The 20,552-nt window shown below is 50.4% G+C and overlaps 1 protein-coding gene across 1 annotated transcript in view; it reads left to right on the top strand.

The window, feature by feature from the left end:
- Window positions 1-20,552, top strand: part of ASTN2 (astrotactin 2) — a 351,752-nt gene that overhangs the window by 54,780 nt on the left and 276,420 nt on the right. Inside the window, exon 2 of the mRNA XM_066563103.1 lies at window positions 1,574-1,761. Within this exon, the coding sequence (XP_066419200.1) occupies window positions 1,574-1,761 (188 nt within the window). The remainder of the gene's footprint in view (window positions 1-1,573; window positions 1,762-20,552) is intronic.

Here is a 20,552-nt window from a genome sequence, read left to right as displayed (position 1 = left end):
CTGTCCAAGGACCTGTGGTGTGATGGGGTCTTCTCCATCAGAGCTTGCTTGGCTCTCTTTTGGTCCACGTTGAGAAGCCAGGAGCTTGCTCCTGGAAAATATATTGATTTCAGGGGTGAGAAAAACTGTTCCTGAAGGATTGAGAGGTTTTTTTTGTTGGGCTGGGTTTGTAGAAGTGCAAGTGCCTGCTCTTGCAGCCTGAGTGGCTGCTGACCTCCCAGATGTCTTGTGGAAGCATCGTGGCCTGCAAGGTGTGGGTGGCTCCTCGGGACAGCCTCAGCTGGGCTTGTTCCTTCCTTCCTCTCCACTGGGAGCTGGAACTGGAGGTGTCTTTGGCCAGCTGGGCTCAGGGTAATGAAATACAAAATGCCACCAGCATTTCCTGGCTGCTTTGCCCTCAGGGGAACAAGCACTGTCCTCCCCACTGACCCTCTGCAGCTGAGGAGGAGGAGGAGGAGGCCCTTGTCTCTGTTCTTGTACCTGAGCTCGTGTTCCTGACTGTTGTGGGGCAGACACACCTGCAGACAGTGGGTCAGGGGCTGGCAGACCTGGTCTCTCCCCAAATAGGAGGGAATTGAATTTGGGTCTTGCTCAAAGTGCTGAAGCTGTGGGCTCAGTGACTAAGAAGACCTGTCTGTCTTCCCATTGCTTATACTGGAAATGGAAAAACAGACACAAAAAAGACGTGGTGGAAGGAGAAATATTTTGGTTCATTTTGTACTAGTATTTTTGTTGTTGTTGTTGTTTTTGATTCAGCTGCCAAACCCATTCTCTGCAGGGAGCTGTGCTGGGCAGCTGTGGAGCTGTCCCAGTGCTCCTGGCCCACTCAGGAGCTGCAGCTGAGGCTGGGAGCTGCTGCCTCCACAGGGTCTGGGGGTGCCCTTTGGGTTCTCCAAACCCCCCATTCAGTGCCCTAGGTCAGGGAAGGCTGGTGGTGTGTGCTGTAATCCAGGGTGCCCGTGCTGTAAATCGGGACTGGGGGATGTAAAACCACCAGAAGCTGCAGGAGGTGACTGACAGGTGCAGCTCCAATGCCAATAGGTATTTGTCAAGCCTGGAGGTTTTTCCCTCGTTGCTGGAGCTCACAGTCTGTGCTGAGAGTGTCCCTATTAAATGCAGCTGTGCTGCTGCCTCACAGCTGGAAGGAGGTTTCCATTGTCAGTGCCAGCACAGTGTGTTCTGGTGTCTGCACCCTGCCCTGTCTGGCACAGAGGGGCCTCCCTGAGCCATCAAACTCCCTCGGGCTGGGCTGCAGCTCCCTGGGAGCTTCTTCCAGCCTGTTTCCTGGAAAAGCCACAGGAGGTTTAGGGCCTCCTGTGTGATTTGCTCTTCTTGCCTTCCTACTCTAGAAATCCCCAGGCACTCTGTAACCCTTTAATTTTATTAATGAAGACAAACATTTCTGTTCATATATAAGGCAAGCAACAGGTAGAGGCTAAAATGAAATAGAAGCAGTTCTGGGGGTAAGACTCAAAAGTCCCAATTTCCTTGATAATTTATATATCTATAATATACATATCACCTTTGGGCATGGTGGGGAAAGCTGACCCTGGGCTGTGCTGTGTCCCTGCAGAGATGTCGGGGACGGTGTCGGACATTTCGCTGGTGCACTGGAAGCAGCAGTGGCTGGAGAATGGCACCCTGTACTTCCACGTGTCCATGAGCAGCGCTGAGCAGCTCTCCAGGGCCACCCCTCCCAGCCTCCAGGAGCCTTCAGAGATCGTGGAGGAGCAGATGCACATCCTTCATATCTCAGTCATGGTGAGTCCCAGCTGATGGGGGCAGCCGAGGGGATGGAGAGGGGGTGAGGAGCAGGGGGTGAGTTTGGTTTGCTGATGTTTGTGTCCCTTCTTGGTTGGGCCTTCAGAAAGGGAGAGATGTGTTTGAACGGGCCAGGAAAAAACAAAAAAACCCAAAAATGTAAAAACCAACCAAACAAAAAAAAAACCCAAAACACCCCAAAAAACAAACAAACAAAAAAAAAAACAAACAAAAAAACCCCAAACCCCCGCAAAAAAAAACAAAACAAAAAAACCATCAAACCCCCCCCAAAAAAAGAAAACAAAAAAGACCAACAAAAAAACAACAAAAAACCCAAAAAAAAGCCCCTAAAACCCCCCAAAAAAACCAAAAAACCCACAAAAACCAAAACAAAAAAAAAACCCCAAAAAACAACAACAAAAAAACCAAACCAAAAAAAAAAACCAAAAAACCAAACAAAAAAAAAAAACAAAAAAACCCAACCAAACAAAAAACCCAACAAAACAAACAAACAAAAAACTATAAAAAAACCCCAAAAAACAAACAAAAAAACCACCAAAAAATAACAGAGTCCTTGATCTTCTGAGAAAATTAAACAAAGCAAAAGAGTGTGGGGAAGAAGCTGTTGGGAGGGTAAAAAGGATCCTTTTTGTTCCTCCTGTCTGTGCTGGAAAGTGGTGAGGTGCCAGTGGGGTGTTTGTGCTTGGTCTTTGTGTTTGGGCATTGTGCAAAGGGAAGGTTTTGGGCTTGGCCATTTCTTTCTGAAGCTGAAGTTTATCTTTGAAGTGAGTAAGGGCTGCAGCATTTCTTGCAAAGGACAAGCCTGACCTAAAAGTAAAAAGATGATCCAGTGCTTTGAATGTCTCCATCTGGGGTGTTTGTGACCTTTTAATAATGCACTGTTTATGTGCTGTGCTGCCTTTTAAAGTTTCAGTATCATATGAGGTGCTTGCCTACGTGTTTGGATCTGGTCCATGCTTCAGAGCTCCATCTGTAAGATGGGATTCAGTGCATTGTCCCTTCAATCCCATTGGGATAAGATACAGAAAAAAAGTTGTTAGGTTGGTATATCCAGTGTGTGTGCATGTCATTCAGTTGCCAAAGCAAGTCTTGTAAGGGCCTGAGGATCCCACACAGCAACCCTCTGCAAAAGGTGAGCCTGTTCATCTCTTCGAATCTGGGTCATCTCCACAGCTTCTGTCCTTAGTTTTGGAAGGAGGAACAGAGACAATGGCTGCACAAATCCTTTATTTTATTTTATTTATTTTTTGAACCAGCAGCTATTTGGCTTTTACAACTTAAATCTGGTTTTTTGCATGTTTCATCAGTGGGACTTCAGAGCTGGCACTGAATGCATGTGAGAAAGGAGAGAGGCTTTGCATTAAGGCTGTTGGGCAAGATAAGGTGCTGGATGACAGAAGGGAAAGGAGTTGGGGGCTGCATCTCACTGAGCTGGGTAGGGAATGTTTTATTCCTGCTGAATTGTCAATGGGATGAGTGTGGGAAAGGGTTAGAACTGCATACTTGGAAAATGAGCCTGAAAGTGCAAGTGAGAGACAGAACAAAGAAAGAAAACAGCACAGCATGTGTGGGTGTGAAAAGCTCCATCCCTGGCAGGAGGTTTGAGTATGGGATTGTTTGGCTGCTGTGGGCAAACCTGAGCCCTGGAGAACTGTGCTGTGTCTGTGGGGTGACACTTTCTCTGCAGCCTGGCCCTTCCTGCTTGAAATGCAGATTTTCTGTAGTGGGGAGAGATTCAGTCCTGGTCCTCAGCCCTTGCTGAAGATGATCTCTAAAATACAGGAGATGATTGTAATGAGTGGATGCTTGGGAAGCTCCTCTGAGAAGCTCCTGGCCAGAGCCTTCCTCTGCTGCAGCTCAGAGTGGGGGAGCAGCAGTGCCAGGGGATGGAGCTGACAGCACTGCTGGCCATGTCACAGGAATGGGTTTGGCCTCTAATCCCAGTTTAGCCAGGGAAAATGTGCTTTGCCAGTGGCATGGGAGCACCCATGGCTTTGCTGTGAGAGTTAATTCCTGCTCTGTACCTCTCTTCCCTCCTGCAAAAGCAACAGGAGAGGAGGAGTTGTTCCTGCCACACACAATCAGCTGGAATTCCACTGTCTCCATAAATCCTGGCATTCCCTGCAGCATTCCTGAGGTCCTGGGCATGGATCTGGGTCTGGGCTGCACTGGATGTGTCCCTGTGGAGGCAGGAGCCCTGCAGATCCCTTTCCTGGGTCAGGACTGCAGCACAGGCTTGAAACTTTGCCCAGATTTTTTCAGAAGGTTCATTAACTTTTTGAGTGAACCCAAGCCAAGTTTTGAGTTACCAGCAAAGATGATTCTGTTTTGTTGCTTATTTATTTATTTATTTTTTTTTTATTCCTTGAGGCCTCATGGAGTTCTGTAGGGGAAATAAAATGGGCACAGCTCTTTGTTTCTTGGGTGGAATACTTCAGCCAGGTCCTCAGGCTGCTTTCCCACTCCTTTGCTTCCTTTCCTGACCCCAGCTGGAGCACATCCCAGAGGGCTCCCCTCACCTGAGCTCTCCTGCCCCAGCAGTGGGGCTCCCTGGCTGTGCTGTGCTTGGCACAGGGGGGCCCTGGGTCCCCCCTCCTGTCCCCACACCCTCTATGTCCATATCCCTCTTGCCTTGGGATGCGACCTGTGTCCCCCTTGGATCCAAATACTTTCCCTTCCTCTCCAAATACTTTTCCTTCCCCTTGCTACCACAAAGCCCAGTGTCTCCTGTGTGTGTTTTTATCAACTAAACCACCATCACTGCTGTGGACAGAATTCCAGCCCAGCCCAGTGCTGCCTTGGCATTCAGGCTCCGTGTGCCCTGTCCACCATCAGCCCCCATCCCACCCCAGGGGACAGGAGGGGACATGGCCAAGTGCTTCCTCCATCTCCCTTAAGTGGCTCTAACACTTGATTTTACCTCTGTCCTCCTGCTCCTGGTGATTTAGAGGAGCTGGGGAAGGTTTGCCTGGGGGATTTGGTTAATCCCTCCCCTAGGGAGCACCTGGCACAGTTATTGGGCAGTGAGGCATCTCCAAGGCAGGACCCGGTTGGGTTTCTGAAGGTGTTTATGGCCTGGCTGGGAGCTCCTGCTCTGCCTCTAAAGCCAAGACCCCCTCTGTGCTGCATGGGGGCTCCAGGGAGGTGCAAATCCTGGGTTTCTTCCTCTTTCCAGTGGTTCTGGCTGTCAGTCCCTGGCTTTTTGGGATTGGTTTGCTTCCAGTGCAGCAGGAAAGTGTCCATGGCCCGTGTCCCTGTGGCCACCATCTACCCCTGCAGAGCCCTGACTGACTGCCACCCTCTTCACACCTCCCTTCCCAAGCTCAAGGGCATCTTTGACAGCTAGATAATACTTAATTTTTATTTTTTCTTCCTTTCCTAACTGTTTTTTCTTAATCTCTCCCCAATGAGACATAACATTAATTACTGCCGTTAAAGGGAATTCAGTCTCCATTACTCTCTGCCACCCATTTCCTCCTGGCTTGAGCATCTGAAATTTGTCTCCCAAATGAAAAGAAGGGATAAAGGGAAACGAAAAACAAATATGCAAATGCAAGATTTTATTTATTTACCCTTTTTTTTTAAGCACAGTGTCAAGTAGAAAGGAATCAATATTTTTGTCATTATGCCTGTTGTGTTTTTTCACCATAATCTCAGCTGTCATTTGGGTTTAATTGTGTTGTTTCCTGTTGTGTGGAAGTAAATCTTATCTGTTTTGGATTAAAATTTAATGAAGGTCACAGCAGCTCGAAAACTTACCAGGCTGCAGCAATTAATGTTCATTTGGCTTTGATAAATTGGAATGTTCCCCACAATGGGACTAGAGTGGATTTCAGAAGCAATAATTCTTCCATTAACTCAATGATTCCCTGTGTGATGGAGCATCTTGTCACTGCTCTGTTTGTCATCTGTCACTTCAAGGATCTGGGCATATGCCTGATATGATTTATCATGATTAGTGGGGCTGCATGTGTCAAAACATTTTAAACCACTAATTATTCCAGCCTTGTAAATTGCTGAATTTAACAAAACATAAGAGAGATTTATTTTTTTGTTGTTCCCCACTGCCTCATGTCCCAGTTTAATTATTGTTTTGTGTGGTGTTAAATGCAGCCCTGGGCCATGTCTGGAGGCTTTGGCCAAGGAGGGGTTGTTTGTCTGGCTCTGGGTGGGACAGACAGGTTTTATCTCTGCTCTGACCCTTTGATCATTGCACCCTGTGAGTGTGGGGATGCAGTTTGGGGAGAGGATGCAAAGCCCCATCCCATCCTGCTGGTGGTTTGATGGGATTTCCTCTCTTGCCAGTAAAACAAATCTCTCTTACATGGGATACCGGAGCCAAGGCCATCCCTGCAGGCTGGGAGGTTTAGAAAGCTGCTCTGTGCTGCCTCTGCTCCAGCTCCAGCAGAAATAAGCTGGGTTTTTGGAGAGTGGTCATGAGGAAAAGCCTTGTTGCATCTCATGCCATCACCTTGCAAGGGACCATTAAAGTGTCCGGAGTAAAAGATGACCAGACCTCATCAAGCTGCTTTTTAGAAAAAAATTACCATTTTTTTATTTTTAATGCTCACTTTCTGCTTCCCACAGGTGGATATAACATCATACCAGCGCAATTGGGCTTGTACCAGCTTGAATGGGAGGGAGAGGAGGCTGAAACCCTTCTCAGAGCTGGGCTGATTGCCATTGTCCCCAGCAAACAGCTCTCGGGGGTGACTCCAGATCCTGTGGGCTTTGGGCACATCCCCACTCAGGCTCCTTCAGCCTCAGCATTCCCTCAGGTTGGCCATTCTTTGGGGGGTTCCTCATTTCCCTACTGTAGGAGCGTCAGGGGTAGGACGGAGATGAGAGATCTCTGGAGCCAGGGCTGGAACTTGGGGTTTATTGCAAAGGGCCTGGGGGCAGGGCCCTGCTGGGAGCTGCCAGGCACAGCTCAGAGCAGGACTGAGAGAAGAGAGGGGGAGAGAGGATGAGAGGGTGAGAGAGTAAAAGCGTAAGAGAGCGAGGTTCCCATTACAATACCATAAATCCTCTTCTGTGTTGAATATTCTGATTCTCACTAACCAATCCAGTACAAGATACAAATCCTACAGCATTTCCATACAGCCTATAAGAGTCATTGCATTACCATCCTGTGTTACATTTTAAACCCTACAAACTCCTCTTTGGGCCCTTCTGCCAAGCTGGCAGGGTCTGCTCTGCCCCTTGGGCCTGTCTGCAAGCAGAGGGTGTTGTTCCATCAAAAGGGGATCACCTTCAGCTGGCCACACCATTGTTTTCCAGGTGTTCAGTAACTGAGGGATCTCAAAGCTTGCTTTCATTTCAATCTCGCTTATAGTTTCCATATTCTCAAAATCTTTTGCCAGACAATGATATTTATAAAGCTTTCCTGTTTCATCTTCCCCAACACCTACCCTGCAGTATTTTGTCTTCCTTGTTGCAAAATTTCCTGGTGGATTCTGTTCCCTCCCTCCCTTGTGCTTGCATGGTGCTGTGGGATTGCTGGCAGCACCAGTGGACCTGGCTTCTCCAGAGCTGTAAAACCCTGCTCAAGCCTTCCTCTGGCTCCTTGCAGCTTGTCATGCTGATGGCAGCACTGGAGCTCCTGTCAGCCAGCTCAATGGGAGAAAAAAACCCTGGTGAGACATGAGTAATGAGGTAGTGAAGAAGGCACAACATCTGTGTCATCATTTCTGCACCAGGAGGTCAACCAGATTCATCAAACATGCACTTCCAGCTTGTGATGTGTTTAGAAATTAATTAAGATAGGGAGAGAATTGCTGCTGCAGCAGATTTTCTTATCTGAAAGGTATTAAAAAGCTAAATTGATCTCCAATGAGCTGTTTTTATTTAAAAAAGCCAAAACCTAAAAGAAAAGCTCTAAAACCCCTGGGTTCAGCATGTCCCTGTGTGAGAATCACGTGTGGGGAGAGGAGGAGGAGCTGCCCACCCTGATGTGGAGGTGGACAATCATCCCCATATCCCTGGGATGGGGATGGGAGCTGCAGGCTCTGTGCTGGGGGCAAAGCAAGCAACCCTCAGCCCTTTAGCAATCCTCCCCACGCTGCTGGAGGTGGCCCTCAGCTCTTTCCTGAGCTTCTTCAGGGTTCCTGGGGGACTGGTGGGATGGATCTCTGCTGGCTCAGAGGGGCTGAGTGCCCTCAGGGGCTGGAGCTCAGCCCAGTGGAAGCTGAATCAGAGAATCCCAGAATAATGAAAGCACCAGTCGTGCAGGAGCACTGGAACTGGGGGACACAGGAGTTGCTGCTGGTCCATGCTGGAAGAAAGTCCCACTCCTGTCACCCTGACACTGTGGTGGCATCTGCTCTCTCCCAGGATGGAACATGCTTTGGTTCCAAGTTCCATTTCCATTTTAATGTGCCATTAACCAACTTCTTGCTGTCTGGGAGAAGGAGCCTCTTTCATGCACCTTCCCCCTCCTCTCCACTCTCCTTTGCAGAGCTGGTATAAAATAGGGACTAAATGTAGTTAATGATGTGCTCTGATATTTAGGGAATTAATTTTGGGAGATTTGTCTTCAAATTGTCACTTTTGTGACAATGACACCTGTTATGCTAATAATTTTTCACCAGTCTCTCTCAGTCTTCCACCTTAGCTCCAGTGAATACATTAGACCCTCTATGGCTTTCTCTCCATCAGACTTTTTCCACCCCACTGTGTTAAAATATGTAACTGGAGTGTTTGATTTGCATCTCTGATAAAGGAAGGCTGAATAAACACTCTCAGTTCATCTGAACTGAGCAGCAAACTTAACTTGCTCATCTCTAGAGCAATTGAAAATTGGGGGGAAAAGCAGCCATGGGAAGCACTGGGAAGGGGTTTGGATTTTGCAGATGGCACCGAGGGTGTGGGAGGGATTTGCAACCTAAGACGATTTCCCCAGCCTGGAAAAATGCTGAGAATTGAGCACGGAAGGGAAAACCTAAAACCTCCCATTGGAAAAGTGGCCAGGGTTATCAGGGGCTGTGAGAGATGGGAAGGGGATGCTGAAGTCGTGAGGAAATGGAGGAAAAAATGCCAGAGGGAAGAATTTGGGAGTGGGGTGAGGAGCCCCAGAGCAGTGTGAGCCTGTGGGACACACTCTGTGCTGGGTCCCTCTGTGCTGCCAGGCACTGCCAGGGTATTTTTATCAGTTTGCTGATCTCAGAGGCTTGTCTTGAACTTGTTCCCTTCCTTCCTCCTCCTCACTCTTCCCCTTCCCACCATCTGTCTGGGAAAAATCCTCACATCCACAGCACTGCAGGGTGTAGCTGGTGGCCTGACCTTTTGGTGGTGTTTTTTTCTTTCCCCAGATGGAGATGCAGGCTTCAGTGGGGTGGCTCTGCCTCAGCTCCTGGTTTCCATCCCTCTCCTCCACAGGTTGCTTCTCACTGAGCTGCTGAGCTCCTGGAGAGAGCAATTCCACGTGGGAGCCCCGTGCTAATCCTGTGTGTAAAGTGCTGGGAGTGCTGCATTGGTACCTTTGAAACATTGATGTAAACACAGAAATACTTTGCAGCTCCCAGCCTGGATCTAATTGCTTGAAACTGCCAGGTTCCAAAGTACATATGGCATTAAAATTGTCAGGAAATGTTATTCCAGGAAAACTCCTGTGGATGCTGCCTTCTCCAGTGATGGCTGGGTGTGGGTGTCCCCTGGCTCTGAGGTTGTACCTCACAATGGAGAGTGTTTTCCTGGGAATGCTGGCAGGGTGGAGGCTGTTGTCTCCTCACTGGTGAGGCTGTGCTGTGCTTTAGTCCCAGCAGGAATATTATAATCTCCATCTTTCTGTAGGTACAATATGGGCTCTGACCCAGGCTGAGGAGCCTCACCCAGCTCTCACATCCCTGTGGGCTTGAAAGCTGGGCTGCTCTTCAGACAAGCAGCAAAATGCCTTCTATTTTTTCCTTTCAAACCTTGTGCTGTCTGCAGTTCTCGCTCCTCTCAGTTGTTCCTCGTGTTTGGACGTGAGCTGGAAATGTTTGCATCCGTTCAAGTGTTGTCAGTGTCAGGCTCTGGCTCCTGTGAAGGTGAACTGTGCCCAACCTCATGCAGAACAGCTTCAAGGTGCTTGTGAAAGATGTTCCATCACAGCACCACAAAAGGCAGAATTCTCATTTGATTGGTAAAGCCCAAAGATGGGAGTAAAGTGTTAACAACAGGATGAAAGGCAATATCATATTTGTCCCCAGAAATATATTTGTTCTCAGTTTGGGCTTTCCTTTTTTTTTTTTTCCCATTTAAAAATAAATTGGACTCGGTTTCACAAGGTGCTGTGAAAAGGCAGAGCGCTTTTTGTTCAGGGAAGTGTCAGAATGAAATGTTTCTACTCTTCAACACTTTCTATATCCTCCCCAAAACCACTTACACTTTAGTTTCAGCTGATGTGAAACTGTCTGAGCAGATAAACCCTTCCTGGGAAAAAAAAAATATTTCTTTCTAGGCTCTGTGTGGAGTAGCTGTGCCTGGAGCAGGGGAGATGTGGTGCTGAGGGATCATCACCATCATCATCCTCTGGGTGCCTGCAGTGCCTGGCCCTGGGGCAGGGATGCTCAGACAGACTCCCACCAGCAGGAAATAGAAGGAAAAAGAGCAGGGGAGATGTGGTGCTGAGGGATCATCACCCTCTGAGTCCCTGCAGTGCCTGGCCCTGGGGCAGGGATGCTCACACTCCCACCAGCAGGAAATAGAAATAGGAAATAGAGAGAAGAAGCTCACAGATCCATGATTTTCTCTGGCTGCTCACACAGCAGAGCACTTTCTGTGTGTGTGTGTCTGGGTCTTGCTGCTTTGGAAGTTGGGCAAAATTCCCACTGGCTTAATTGGGAGCAACATCAGGCCAAGTATGGTTATTTTTACCTGTCACTGCTCCCACTCCACCTCCTCCCTCCCTCCCTCCTCCATCCCCACGGGTGAGGGGGAGCAAGCTCTGTTTCAGCTTTGAAAAGGTCTCTGCCAGCTCCAAGCAGGAGCCTCCTCATGAAGTCTCAGGATGTGCAGCAAAGGAAGAGGGGAGAGAGGAAAAAAGTGGAATTGTGCTTACTGTTAAAATCCAATTATATAAAACTGCAGGAAAATAACTGTTTATGAAGGGAGCTGGTTGATTGGCTCAGCTTTGCCTCAGGTGGGTGCTTTGGGGCTGGATTTATGGATTTGTGGAGAGGGAGTGAGTGGGAACATCAGCCCCAGCCCTGCTGGGGTGCACCTGGATTTCAGGGCTTGGATATTTTTTTCATTGTGTTCCCCTTTATCCAACAGGAAAACTGGTGGCTTTCCCTTCTAGCTGCCTCACTTTTATCTCCTCAGGGGAGAGGGGACCACTCCCTTTTTATTCAGATGGAAGGTGAGGAGCCCTGCAGGTGGATGGCAGCAAAAGCACCGATGCTTTAGCAGTGTCAGGGGCCTCCATTTCCCTCCCAGAGCTGGAGCTGGGCAGCAGCTCCTCACTCACAGCCATTCCCTGGGCAAATTTGAGCATTCCTGCTGCCCTGGCTGTGGTTTCTCTCATTGCACCATTCTCAGGCTCAGGGTTATAGGCAGCTGAGCTGTCCTTGGGACTGGTTTAGGGCCACCCTTTCCCAGATCCGCACTGGTGGCTTGTGCTGGGGGAATGCTGTGATTCTCCTTTTCTTCCCTCTGTGCTGGAACTGCCTCTGCCACAGAGCCCAGCTTCCTCCTCTGGCTGTCTGGGGGCTGAGGGGAGGAGGAGGAGGAGTCCAAGGTGCTCCAGTGGCTGCTGCTGAGCCCTGGGAGCTGGGGAATAGCCTTGTCAAAGCAGAGAAGGGCAGTGACCTGGTTCTTCTCCCCCCTCTGCCCTGTGTGCTGGGAAGGAGGGATGAGCAGGGCTGTTCATGGCTTGTGTTTCTCCTGACAGGGACAGGGGCTTCACATGAGCATCTCTGCAGCCTCAGTGTGCTCTGCAGGGAGGGTTTAGTGACACAAAGAGAGATTTTTCAACCAAGCTGCTCCTGCCTTAGGATCCTGACTGCCTCCATCCCTGTATGCCCCACCCTGGAGCTGCTGGGCTGCAGGTGAGCCCAGGCTGAGCTCCCAGGGCTGCCTGGAGGCTGCAGGTGAGCCCAGGCTGAGCTCCCAGGGCTGCCTGGAGGCTGCAGGTGAGCCCAGGCTGAGCTCCCAGGGCTGCCTGGAGGCTGCAGGTGAGCCCAGGCTGAGCTCCCAGGGCTGCCTGGAGGCTGCAGGTGAGCCCAGGCTGAGCTCCCAGGGCTGCCTGGAGCACCCCAGGGTGTTTTTGCAGGGAGAGCTGAGCCTGCAGAAGAAGCTGGTGCCCAGCTTGCTGATGTGATGCAAAACCAGCAGGTCAATGACAGTCATGTGCTGTGTGCTTCTGCCAAAACAATCACATTTCACCTGACCATGCCTTTGCTGGTATTTGTGTCTCTGCTGCCATCCTGTCTCCCCCCTTTCCATGCAGTTTTCCCATCACCTGTTCTGCTGCAGTGGCTGTGGGGGCTGGACACCCCTCCTCAGGAGAATCCCCCTAGCTCAGCTGTCACCCTGACAGGGGGTCTGTGTGTGAGTGCTGCCATCAGTTGTTCCTGGGTTGCATGGCTGGGGTCTCCTTCCTTCCCTTCTCCTTTGAAAATAACAACAACAAAAAAAGGTTAATTAAATAATTGGGCTCATCCTGTCATTCCCTGAGCTGCTGCCACTCTCCAGCAGCAGTTTTTCCACCCTTGGTGTTTTCTGGGTGCTGGTGAGCTCCTTCCTGAGCATCCTCAGCCACCTCCATGGGGTCTGCATGTGCTGGGGAGGAGAGAGGCTCTGCCCACTCTGCCTTTTTGGGCCATGACATTTTGAGGCAAAATCCCTCTTTCACCCCCATGCACTCAATCCTGTTAGCCCAAGTGTGCACCCAGCAGCATTTATCGTTTATCTCTGTGGGACTGCAGGGTGTGAGTGCCAGGTCCTGCTTTTGGGGGCTTCACACAGCAGTGTGGGGTGCAGAGAGGCTGTGCCAAAGTGGAAGCAAGGAAAGCTCCTGTCTTGCTTTTCCTTTGCTGGCTGGGAGGGTGATGGCTTCATCCTGGCCTGAATAAAGCAATGGCTTCAAGTTATGCCTGCCACAGCTCCATCCTCACAACCTGGACAGCAAAACAAGTGCTGTGGTTTGGTTTTTTTATTTTTTTTTTCACTTTTCTTTTTTTTGGTGGGGGGTTTGGCTTTTTTTTTTTTTTATTTGTTTGTTTGTTTGTTGGTTTGTTTTTTTTTTTTTCATTTTAAAACTTATTTTTTCCTCCATGCTCTTCCTCCTTGGCACATAGATCAACAGTGGTGGGGGGAGGGAACCTTCAGCCAAGCTCTCCATCACATGTCCCTTGTTTTTTGTGTGTTATTTTTTCCCCACTGCTGCCCTTGCCAAGGGAAGGACATTGTAGAGCTGCTGAGGCTGGCAGGGGCTGTGACACTGCTTGCCAACAGCCTCGGTGGCTGAAAAGACTTAGGAAATGCAAGCTCTAAATTAGCTCCCAAATCATCTTCTCCCTTTTCTCTGGCTGGAGAGCCCCTCAGAGCTGCCCCTCTGTGGTGGGGCTGCCCAGGAGCAGCCAGCTCTGCTGTGGGGCTGGAGAGCCTTGGCACGATGCTGCCATGGGGACAGCAGGAGGAGCCTCAGCATGGGTGGCTCAAGGCAAGCTGGAGCACTCCAGGGATAAATTCCTGCTGTCCCTCCTCCCCACATTGCCACCCTGCCCAGCTCCCTCCTGTCTATAACCCTTGGGAATTGTGCTGGGGCTCCCTCCTGTCTATAACCCTTGGGAATTGTGCTGGGGCTCCCTCCTGTCTATAACCCTTGGGAATTGTGCTGGGGCTCCCTCCTGTCTGTAACCCTTGGGAATTGTGCTGGGGCTCCCTCCTGTCTGTAACCCTTGGGAATTGTGCTGGGGCTCCCTCCTGTCTATAACCCTTGGGAGGTGTCCTGGGGCTCCTTCCTGCTGTAACCCCTTGGGAATTGTGCTGGGGCTCCTGGCTGTGGTGCTGCAGGGCAGGAGGGAAGCACAGGCTTGAGGGACATCTGCTGAAAGCTTCCCAGGGGAGGTGGGAGCCCCATCCTGTGCTTGCCCCAGGGATGCTGCTGAGAGCAGCCAAGGTCATGGCAATGTTGGCAGCACAGGGCAGGGACATCTGGGGCAGCAGAAGCTGGAGGAGAGGAGCAGGAGGCGTGCTGGCTGTGTGTCTGCTGGGGGGTTGGATTGTGCCCTTTTCTGACCTAGAGATAGGGCAATTTCCCACACTGGGGAGGGGCACAACCCGTGTCCTGGCCAGCTGTTCCCTCAAACACCTCATTTCTGCCTTTGCCAGGCTGGTGGGTGAAGGCAGCAGCTGCTGTGAGGTGGAGCAGGAGCAGCTCTGTGTCCCTGTGCTCTGCCTGGGCACAATACCCGCAGGGCAGAGCTGCTCCCAGGGCCTTTGGAGAGGGCTGGCTGTGCAGCAGCTGAGCCTGGGGAGCCTCAGTGCTGCTGTTTGGGTATTTCAGAACTTTGTCTTTGCTTCTGTTGTCACCTCTCAAGAGAGAAAGGAAGGGCTCAGCTTTGCTGCCCGTCTCCTGGAAATTCAGGATGCCCTGAGGTTCTGCATCCCCCCTGGCACTCCAGCCTTCACACTGAATGCAAATTGCTTTTAAATGTCTCTGTAGGTGGATTTTAGCGCTCAGGTGCTGCAGGGCAGAGCACAGGCATCACAACTGATGTGCTCTGCTAACCCCAAACCATCCCAGAAAGGGCTCTGCTGCCTTGGGGCTCTTGGCATCCCTCCTGGATTGGCCATGGGCGAGGATGAGGATGCTTCCCCGGAGGGCTGAGCATCTCCAGGATGTGTTGCTGTGCTGCTGTGGCTCAGGGAGGCCAGGCTGCTGCTGCCAGCATCGCTCCTTCGCCTCTTTCTCCTCCTTCTGCTCCTTCTGCATCCCTTGGAGCTGGCACGTGTGTGGGAGAGGGAGCTCAGAGCTCCTCGGGCACTGAAATCTGTCCCTTCATCCTAACAGCAGGCACCTGGGGAAACAGCAGAGGAAAATTCCACTTCTACAGCAGTGCAACTTGGGTTTTGTATTATTATTATTTTTTTTAAAGGCTCTGTCAGGCTCCTGCTCTCTCCCCCTCCCCGTGCTGTGCAGCCAGCTCTGAAGCAGAAGTGATATTTTCTGCCAATGCAATGATTAGCCTTTCTGCTAATGACCCACGAACAGTGTCCAAAATAAATGAGCCCAACCTGCTCATCTTATTAGCCAAATGATTGCATAGAAAGAGGAAATATCTGCAGAAACAGCTTAGACAGCTGTAATTTGGAAGCGTGGAGGAGTCACTGCGTGAAGTATGGAGAGGAGCCATATGTCTTCAAAAAGCTGGGAGAGCTCTCGTGTTATTGGGGTGCTTTTGCTCATCCCCTGCTCTCCCATTTGAGAAATAATTCTGCAGGGCTGCAGCTGTGTCTGTCCTCAAATTCTGTTGGTTCCTGGGCCTGGGAAGATGGAGATAGGTAGATATTTCTGATATTTCTCCTCCTGTCCTCCTTGTCTGGTTTTTGGCTTCCCCCATCCTGCAGAAGGCAGGCAGCAGCAGTGGGATGTTGGTCAGGAGAGCAGCTGATGCAGTAGCCAGTACCAAGGTGCTCTTCAGGAACTGTCCTTGTGTCCTTCAGGCTCTTCCCAAAGCCCCTGGCAAGGCTGTGGAACATCCTTGATTGGCATGGGGAGGGATGAGGAGCAGAAAAGGGAGAGAGGAAGGCAAGGGGGGTTTCTGCTGAGAAGGGAGGTGAAGGGGACCTTGTGATCCCCCCACAGATCATGGTGATGTTGAAGTGAAACAAGAAGGGATTTCAGGCTTTGTGCAAATGCAAGAGAGAAATGGGGCTGGGTGCAGGAGAACAGTAGAGCATGAGGATGAATAGATGGAGAATTTGGAGGGTTGGGTGTGAAACCCTTCCTGATTTTGGGAATGCTTGACCTTCTCTGGGAGATGTACCACTTTGAAAGGTGGGTTGTCTTACTAGTTGCTGCATGACTCAATAGGTCTCTTGCCCCAAAAGCCTCTCCCTGAGTGAGGTGACAGCAGTGTGGCTGTCCTGGAGAAGGGCTCTGGGAGCTGGGACAAGCCCTGGAAGGCTGACCCTGTAGCCTTGAAGCTGTATCACATCAGAGGATGTGCACAAGCTCGTGTCTTGTATAATGGCAGAGAAAAACACACTTGATCCTGTGGTCCCCTGGAGGGAGGGCAGCTGGAGACCTGGCTGATGATGCACCAGCCCTAAAACTGCTGAGAAGGGTGAGATCATCCTCTCCCAGCACCCTGTGTGCAGCCACGAGCTTCCCTGACCTTCTCTGTGGCACAGCTCGTGTGAGCTCCCACGTCAGTTCTCCTGTTCAACATCTCAGCTTTGGGGTCCCCTCAGCCCCCTGGTCCCACCAGGACCCTTCAGCAGCTGAGACCAGAGCCCTGCTTGATATTCCATGTCTCTGTTCATGTATATCCATGAAATAGAAATTCCATATAGCTATATGTATATATATTTTTTTTACCAAGCTGGCATCTGAAGGGTGCCATGCACAGAAATAAGAACCATGACTTTAATTTTCAGTTTAACTACATTCATATGTAGCTACTCCATTGCTCCTTTCTGTTTCGTGCAGACAAATTCTGGACTTCTTTCTTCCTTTCCTAATTAATGGGATAATTGCAAATCATGCATTTTTTCTCTCCTAAGAAGTTTTGTGTTTAAACGATTAGCTGTGTTTGGAAAACATCCTGACAGTGCAAATATTGAAAACTGGAGCATTGAGTGGATGAGCCAATGACCCTGGCTCTCCTTGCACCTCTCAGTGTCCCTCACTGCTCTCAGGAATGCTGCCCTGGCTCCCTGGGGCTGGGAGGTGGCTGAGGCAGGGCTGTGGGTGTGGATGGAAGGTTCACCTGCACGCCCCAGGCTGCATTTGAGAACTTTTCCTCCTTGTTCTCTTAAACAAGTTTTTCAGGTTAATGCTGCAGTGGTTTGGCTGTGGAAAGTGTGACTGCAGGGTTTTGTTTCTTTGGTTTTTGTTCTGCTATTTGTTGATTGTTTGGTTTTGGCTTGTTTATTTGTTATAAGTGAGGGAGTTGCTTCTTCAGTGCCCCAAGCCTTCCACAGTGCCAGCCCTGTCCTTTCAATGGCACTGCCATCCCTTGGGACACTCTTTTGTTTCTTTGGGTTTTGTTCTGCCCTTTTTTGATTGTTTGTTTGTTATAAGTGGGGGAGTTGCTTCTTCAGTGTCCCAGCCCTTCCACAGTGCCAGCCCTGTCCCGTCGATGGCACTGCCATCCCTGGGGACACTCAAAGGAGCACTTCATTCTCAAGGGTTTCCAGGATGAAGATTTGCTTTTCCATAGGATCTGTGGAGCGAAGAAGGGATTTGGAGCAGGCATTGAATCCAGCTCAGTGCCCTGGGGCAGGATCAATAGCCCTTTGTCACTGGTGATGGATCTTTCTGTGTCCTGTTCTGCAAGAATTCCCGGTGCCTGTGGGCGATGTTCTGACGCGGATCAGGGTCCAGCAGCCCCAGCAGTGCTCTGCCTCCAGCCCAGCTTTGAGACAGCCAAGGATTTCAGATAACTTTTGGGCAGATTTAAATGAGCAGGAGGTTTGAAGTGATGGATGGAAACCCTTTTCCTGTAAATGTTTTGCTCCGAGGATTTCGCTGCAGGTCCCTGGCTCCTGGCAGCATGCAGGGATGCAGGCTGGCATCCCCCCAGGGGTGGAGGGTGACCAGAGCTGCTGCTTTTGAAAATGAGGGGTCTGAGCACTTCTGTTTTTCTTTTCAAGCTCCCTCTGAACATTGGGTTATGACCCTGCTCTGTGATGCCAGGTCCAGCAGCTCGTCCCTGCAGGGACAGGGACATTTGGTGCCTGAGGCAAGAACAGGAGACATCTGGATTGCTGGATTGCTGAGGCTCTGAGTTCTGGGATTTCATTCCCTGGAGCTCCTGTTTGGTCTGTGCAAGACACATTCAGCCTCTGGTTTTAAACCCCACACTCCAGTCCGCCTTGTGTGAGGGCCCCTGCTCTGAGATCAGTAACTGTGCTGCTCTTCTGCGCTTCCCAGCACACTCTACTGCATTTATCCTTGGATTTATGGATTTATTCTAGTCCCATTGCCATGAAAAACGAGTGGGGCTGCTCCCTGAGGGAGCTTTTCCAAGGATGCCAGCCATGGACCAGAAAGGCTGAACCACCAAGTTTGCAGCTCTGTCTGTAGCACCAAGTAGAGACTCCATTCTTTTTTTGGCTCCTTTTGTTCTGTGGGAAATCACTCTCGAGTGATGAAAGCCTGAGAGAAGGTCAGATGTTGAGGACAACAGCTGAGTCCCTGAGGAGTAAGAGGCTTTTTGTTTGGAGCAAGGGAAGGGTTTGAAAGGTGGAGGAGCTTGTGCAGGACAGTGCTGCCTCTCAAGGGCGCTCATCTCCAGCCCAGAGCTCCCTCTTCTCCTTGTACCCAGCTGAGCCTCTCTGGGAGCACACAGAGCTGGATCTTCATCTCCCAATCATTCCTTCCCCTCAGGCCAAGCTGTTTCTTTTGCAGGGCTCTTCTGAAGATGGGAGCATTGAATAAAGTGGGCTTAATTTAGATGAGATGTGAACTCAGGCCAGCCTCCTCAGGATAGGCACCACATCCAGGAGATGGAGCTGGGTGGAAGTTGTTTTCCTGCCTCCTACAGGAAGGAAGGAGGGAAATCTAAAAACAAAATGCTGGGGGATGCCTGTGCATGGTGGGGGGAGTGAGCAAACTAAAGCTCAGTGCTCAACAAACAAGGAGTGGAGAGGAGCTTTGTGAGCCCAAAGGTGTGGGCAGAAGGACTTTATTAGCTCCATTTTAAACATTTTGTCTCCATTCCCATTTAGCTGTGGAATCTAACTTCATTTTAGCTTTACATTTAAATTTTCAAAACAGGCCTGTCAAATTAGTAAAAGGAAATTTGATTAGAAAATGGCAGCAGGATTGAGTCTTTGTTTTTCTCTGTTCACAGTTTGGCTCAGCATTCGCTCTTAACCAAAAATACATCGTTGGAAAAGTGGGTTTTAGCTAGTCAACACTTCCCAAGTGTGAGGAAAAGACTAGGGAGCAGGGATGGAGAATTCCAGCCATTAGCTGCCCAGCTGTTGCCCCTTTTCTGGGACCTGCAGAGTCAGGCTGTGCCACCAGGGCTGAGGTGGCATTAGTGGTGACATGGGCACTGGAGGGAAGGAGGGTCACAGCACGGTGGGATGGCTTTGTGCCTCCCTTGCTCTCTCCTGCTGGCTGCCATCCCCATGGCTGGGTTCAGCTGTTTGAACTCCCTCAGGACATCAGGGGCTGAGCCTTGGAGCAGCTTCAGGAGCCTGGGTTAGTGGAGGATGCTTCAGTGGGGGTGCTGGGCTGGTTTGGGGTGAGGTGCAGAGCTCTGCCCATCAGTCTCAGCACCTTGCTCTGTCTGTCCCAGGCTGTGCTGGGTGGGAGAACATTCCAGAGGAGAAGGGTCAGGAAGGAGATGGGCAGTAGAGTTAAACACTGGCTATAACAGCCAGGGGAAGGGATGGGGCTGGAGAGCTGGGAACTGCCATCCCAGTGCCCAGGAGAGCTTCCAGGGGGATCAGGGAGATTTTGGGGTTGGAGGAGCAGCTTTCCTTGCCCAGATCAGTTTTGGAAGCCTGGGAACAGTAAGGGGATCTCAGACTGGCTCTGGAGTGGGCACCCTCACCTGGTCCCTGCCTGCTGCCAGGGATGGAGCTGGGATCTGCTCCACAGTTACTCACAGATGCTGCAATTAGGCTGGAGACAGGGTGTCAAAAACCCGTGTCAAAAACCTGACAGCAGCCCCGGTGTGTGCACGGGGAGGGGGTTATTAGCCTGTTATTATCCATTTACCCAGATAGCCCAGCTAATCAGCTTTCAGATGGGGAGAATTAATTGGTTTCGATTGGAGCACCAGGCAGGTTTAATTGAAATGAATCCTTTCCCACTTCCAAACAGGCACTTCCTCAGCTGCTGCTGCCTGGGGAGGGGGGCTGCAGCCTTCCCAGCACCGCCCTCAGGGTGTGCTGCAGCTGAGCTGGTGAAGCAGCTGTAGCAGCCATGCCCTGCAATCCTCACTCCATCTGGGAAGGAGCTCTTGTTTCTCCATCCCTGCATCCCACTCCAAACCCTCTGCTCCCAGCTGGGATGGAGAGTGTGAGTCTCAGATTGTCTCAGACCCTTGTAGCATACCAGGCACCAAGATGGCATCGTGGTGGCACCCAGGTGGCACCACTGCCATGCTGTCACCTCTGCTTTCTTCCTGTTAACTTGGATGTTCTGCATCCATATGGGGGAAAAAAAAAAAAAGGACTTGAATTTCAGGAGGTTGGGGATGGGGACTGTCCCCAGCAGGATGTGCAGAGCTCTTCAGAGCTGGGGCTTCAAAGAGCCCTTTGGAAGATACAAATGCAGCTTTTCCCAGCCTAGTGGCAGGGTGCCCTGTCCCCTAGGAAAGAGTTTGCTGCTCTCACACCCTTCAAATAACAAGAAAAAAACCAAAATCTTGTGAATTCCCATACTTTTATATTCCTAATTGATACAGCAAGAGGGCTGGGTGAAAAAGGAGCAGTTTCATCAAGATGTGCTGCGGAACAAAAAGGTTTCTGTGGACTCGTGTGAGCAGTGAGTGTGGGAGCTGTGGAGCAGGAAATCCCATCCCCATGGGTTTGTTTTTCCACTGAGCTGAGCCCCGAGGTGGTTTGGAGGCATCACATGGAGAGCTGGATGAGGGAACTCT

Source organism: Molothrus aeneus, chromosome 19 (genome assembly GCF_037042795.1).
Source record: "Molothrus aeneus isolate 106 chromosome 19, BPBGC_Maene_1.0, whole genome shotgun sequence".
Lineage (NCBI taxonomy): Eukaryota > Metazoa > Chordata > Aves > Passeriformes > Icteridae > Molothrus > Molothrus aeneus.
Note: the sequence above shows the minus strand (reverse complement) of the source record. Positions and strands in the feature narration are given on the sequence as shown.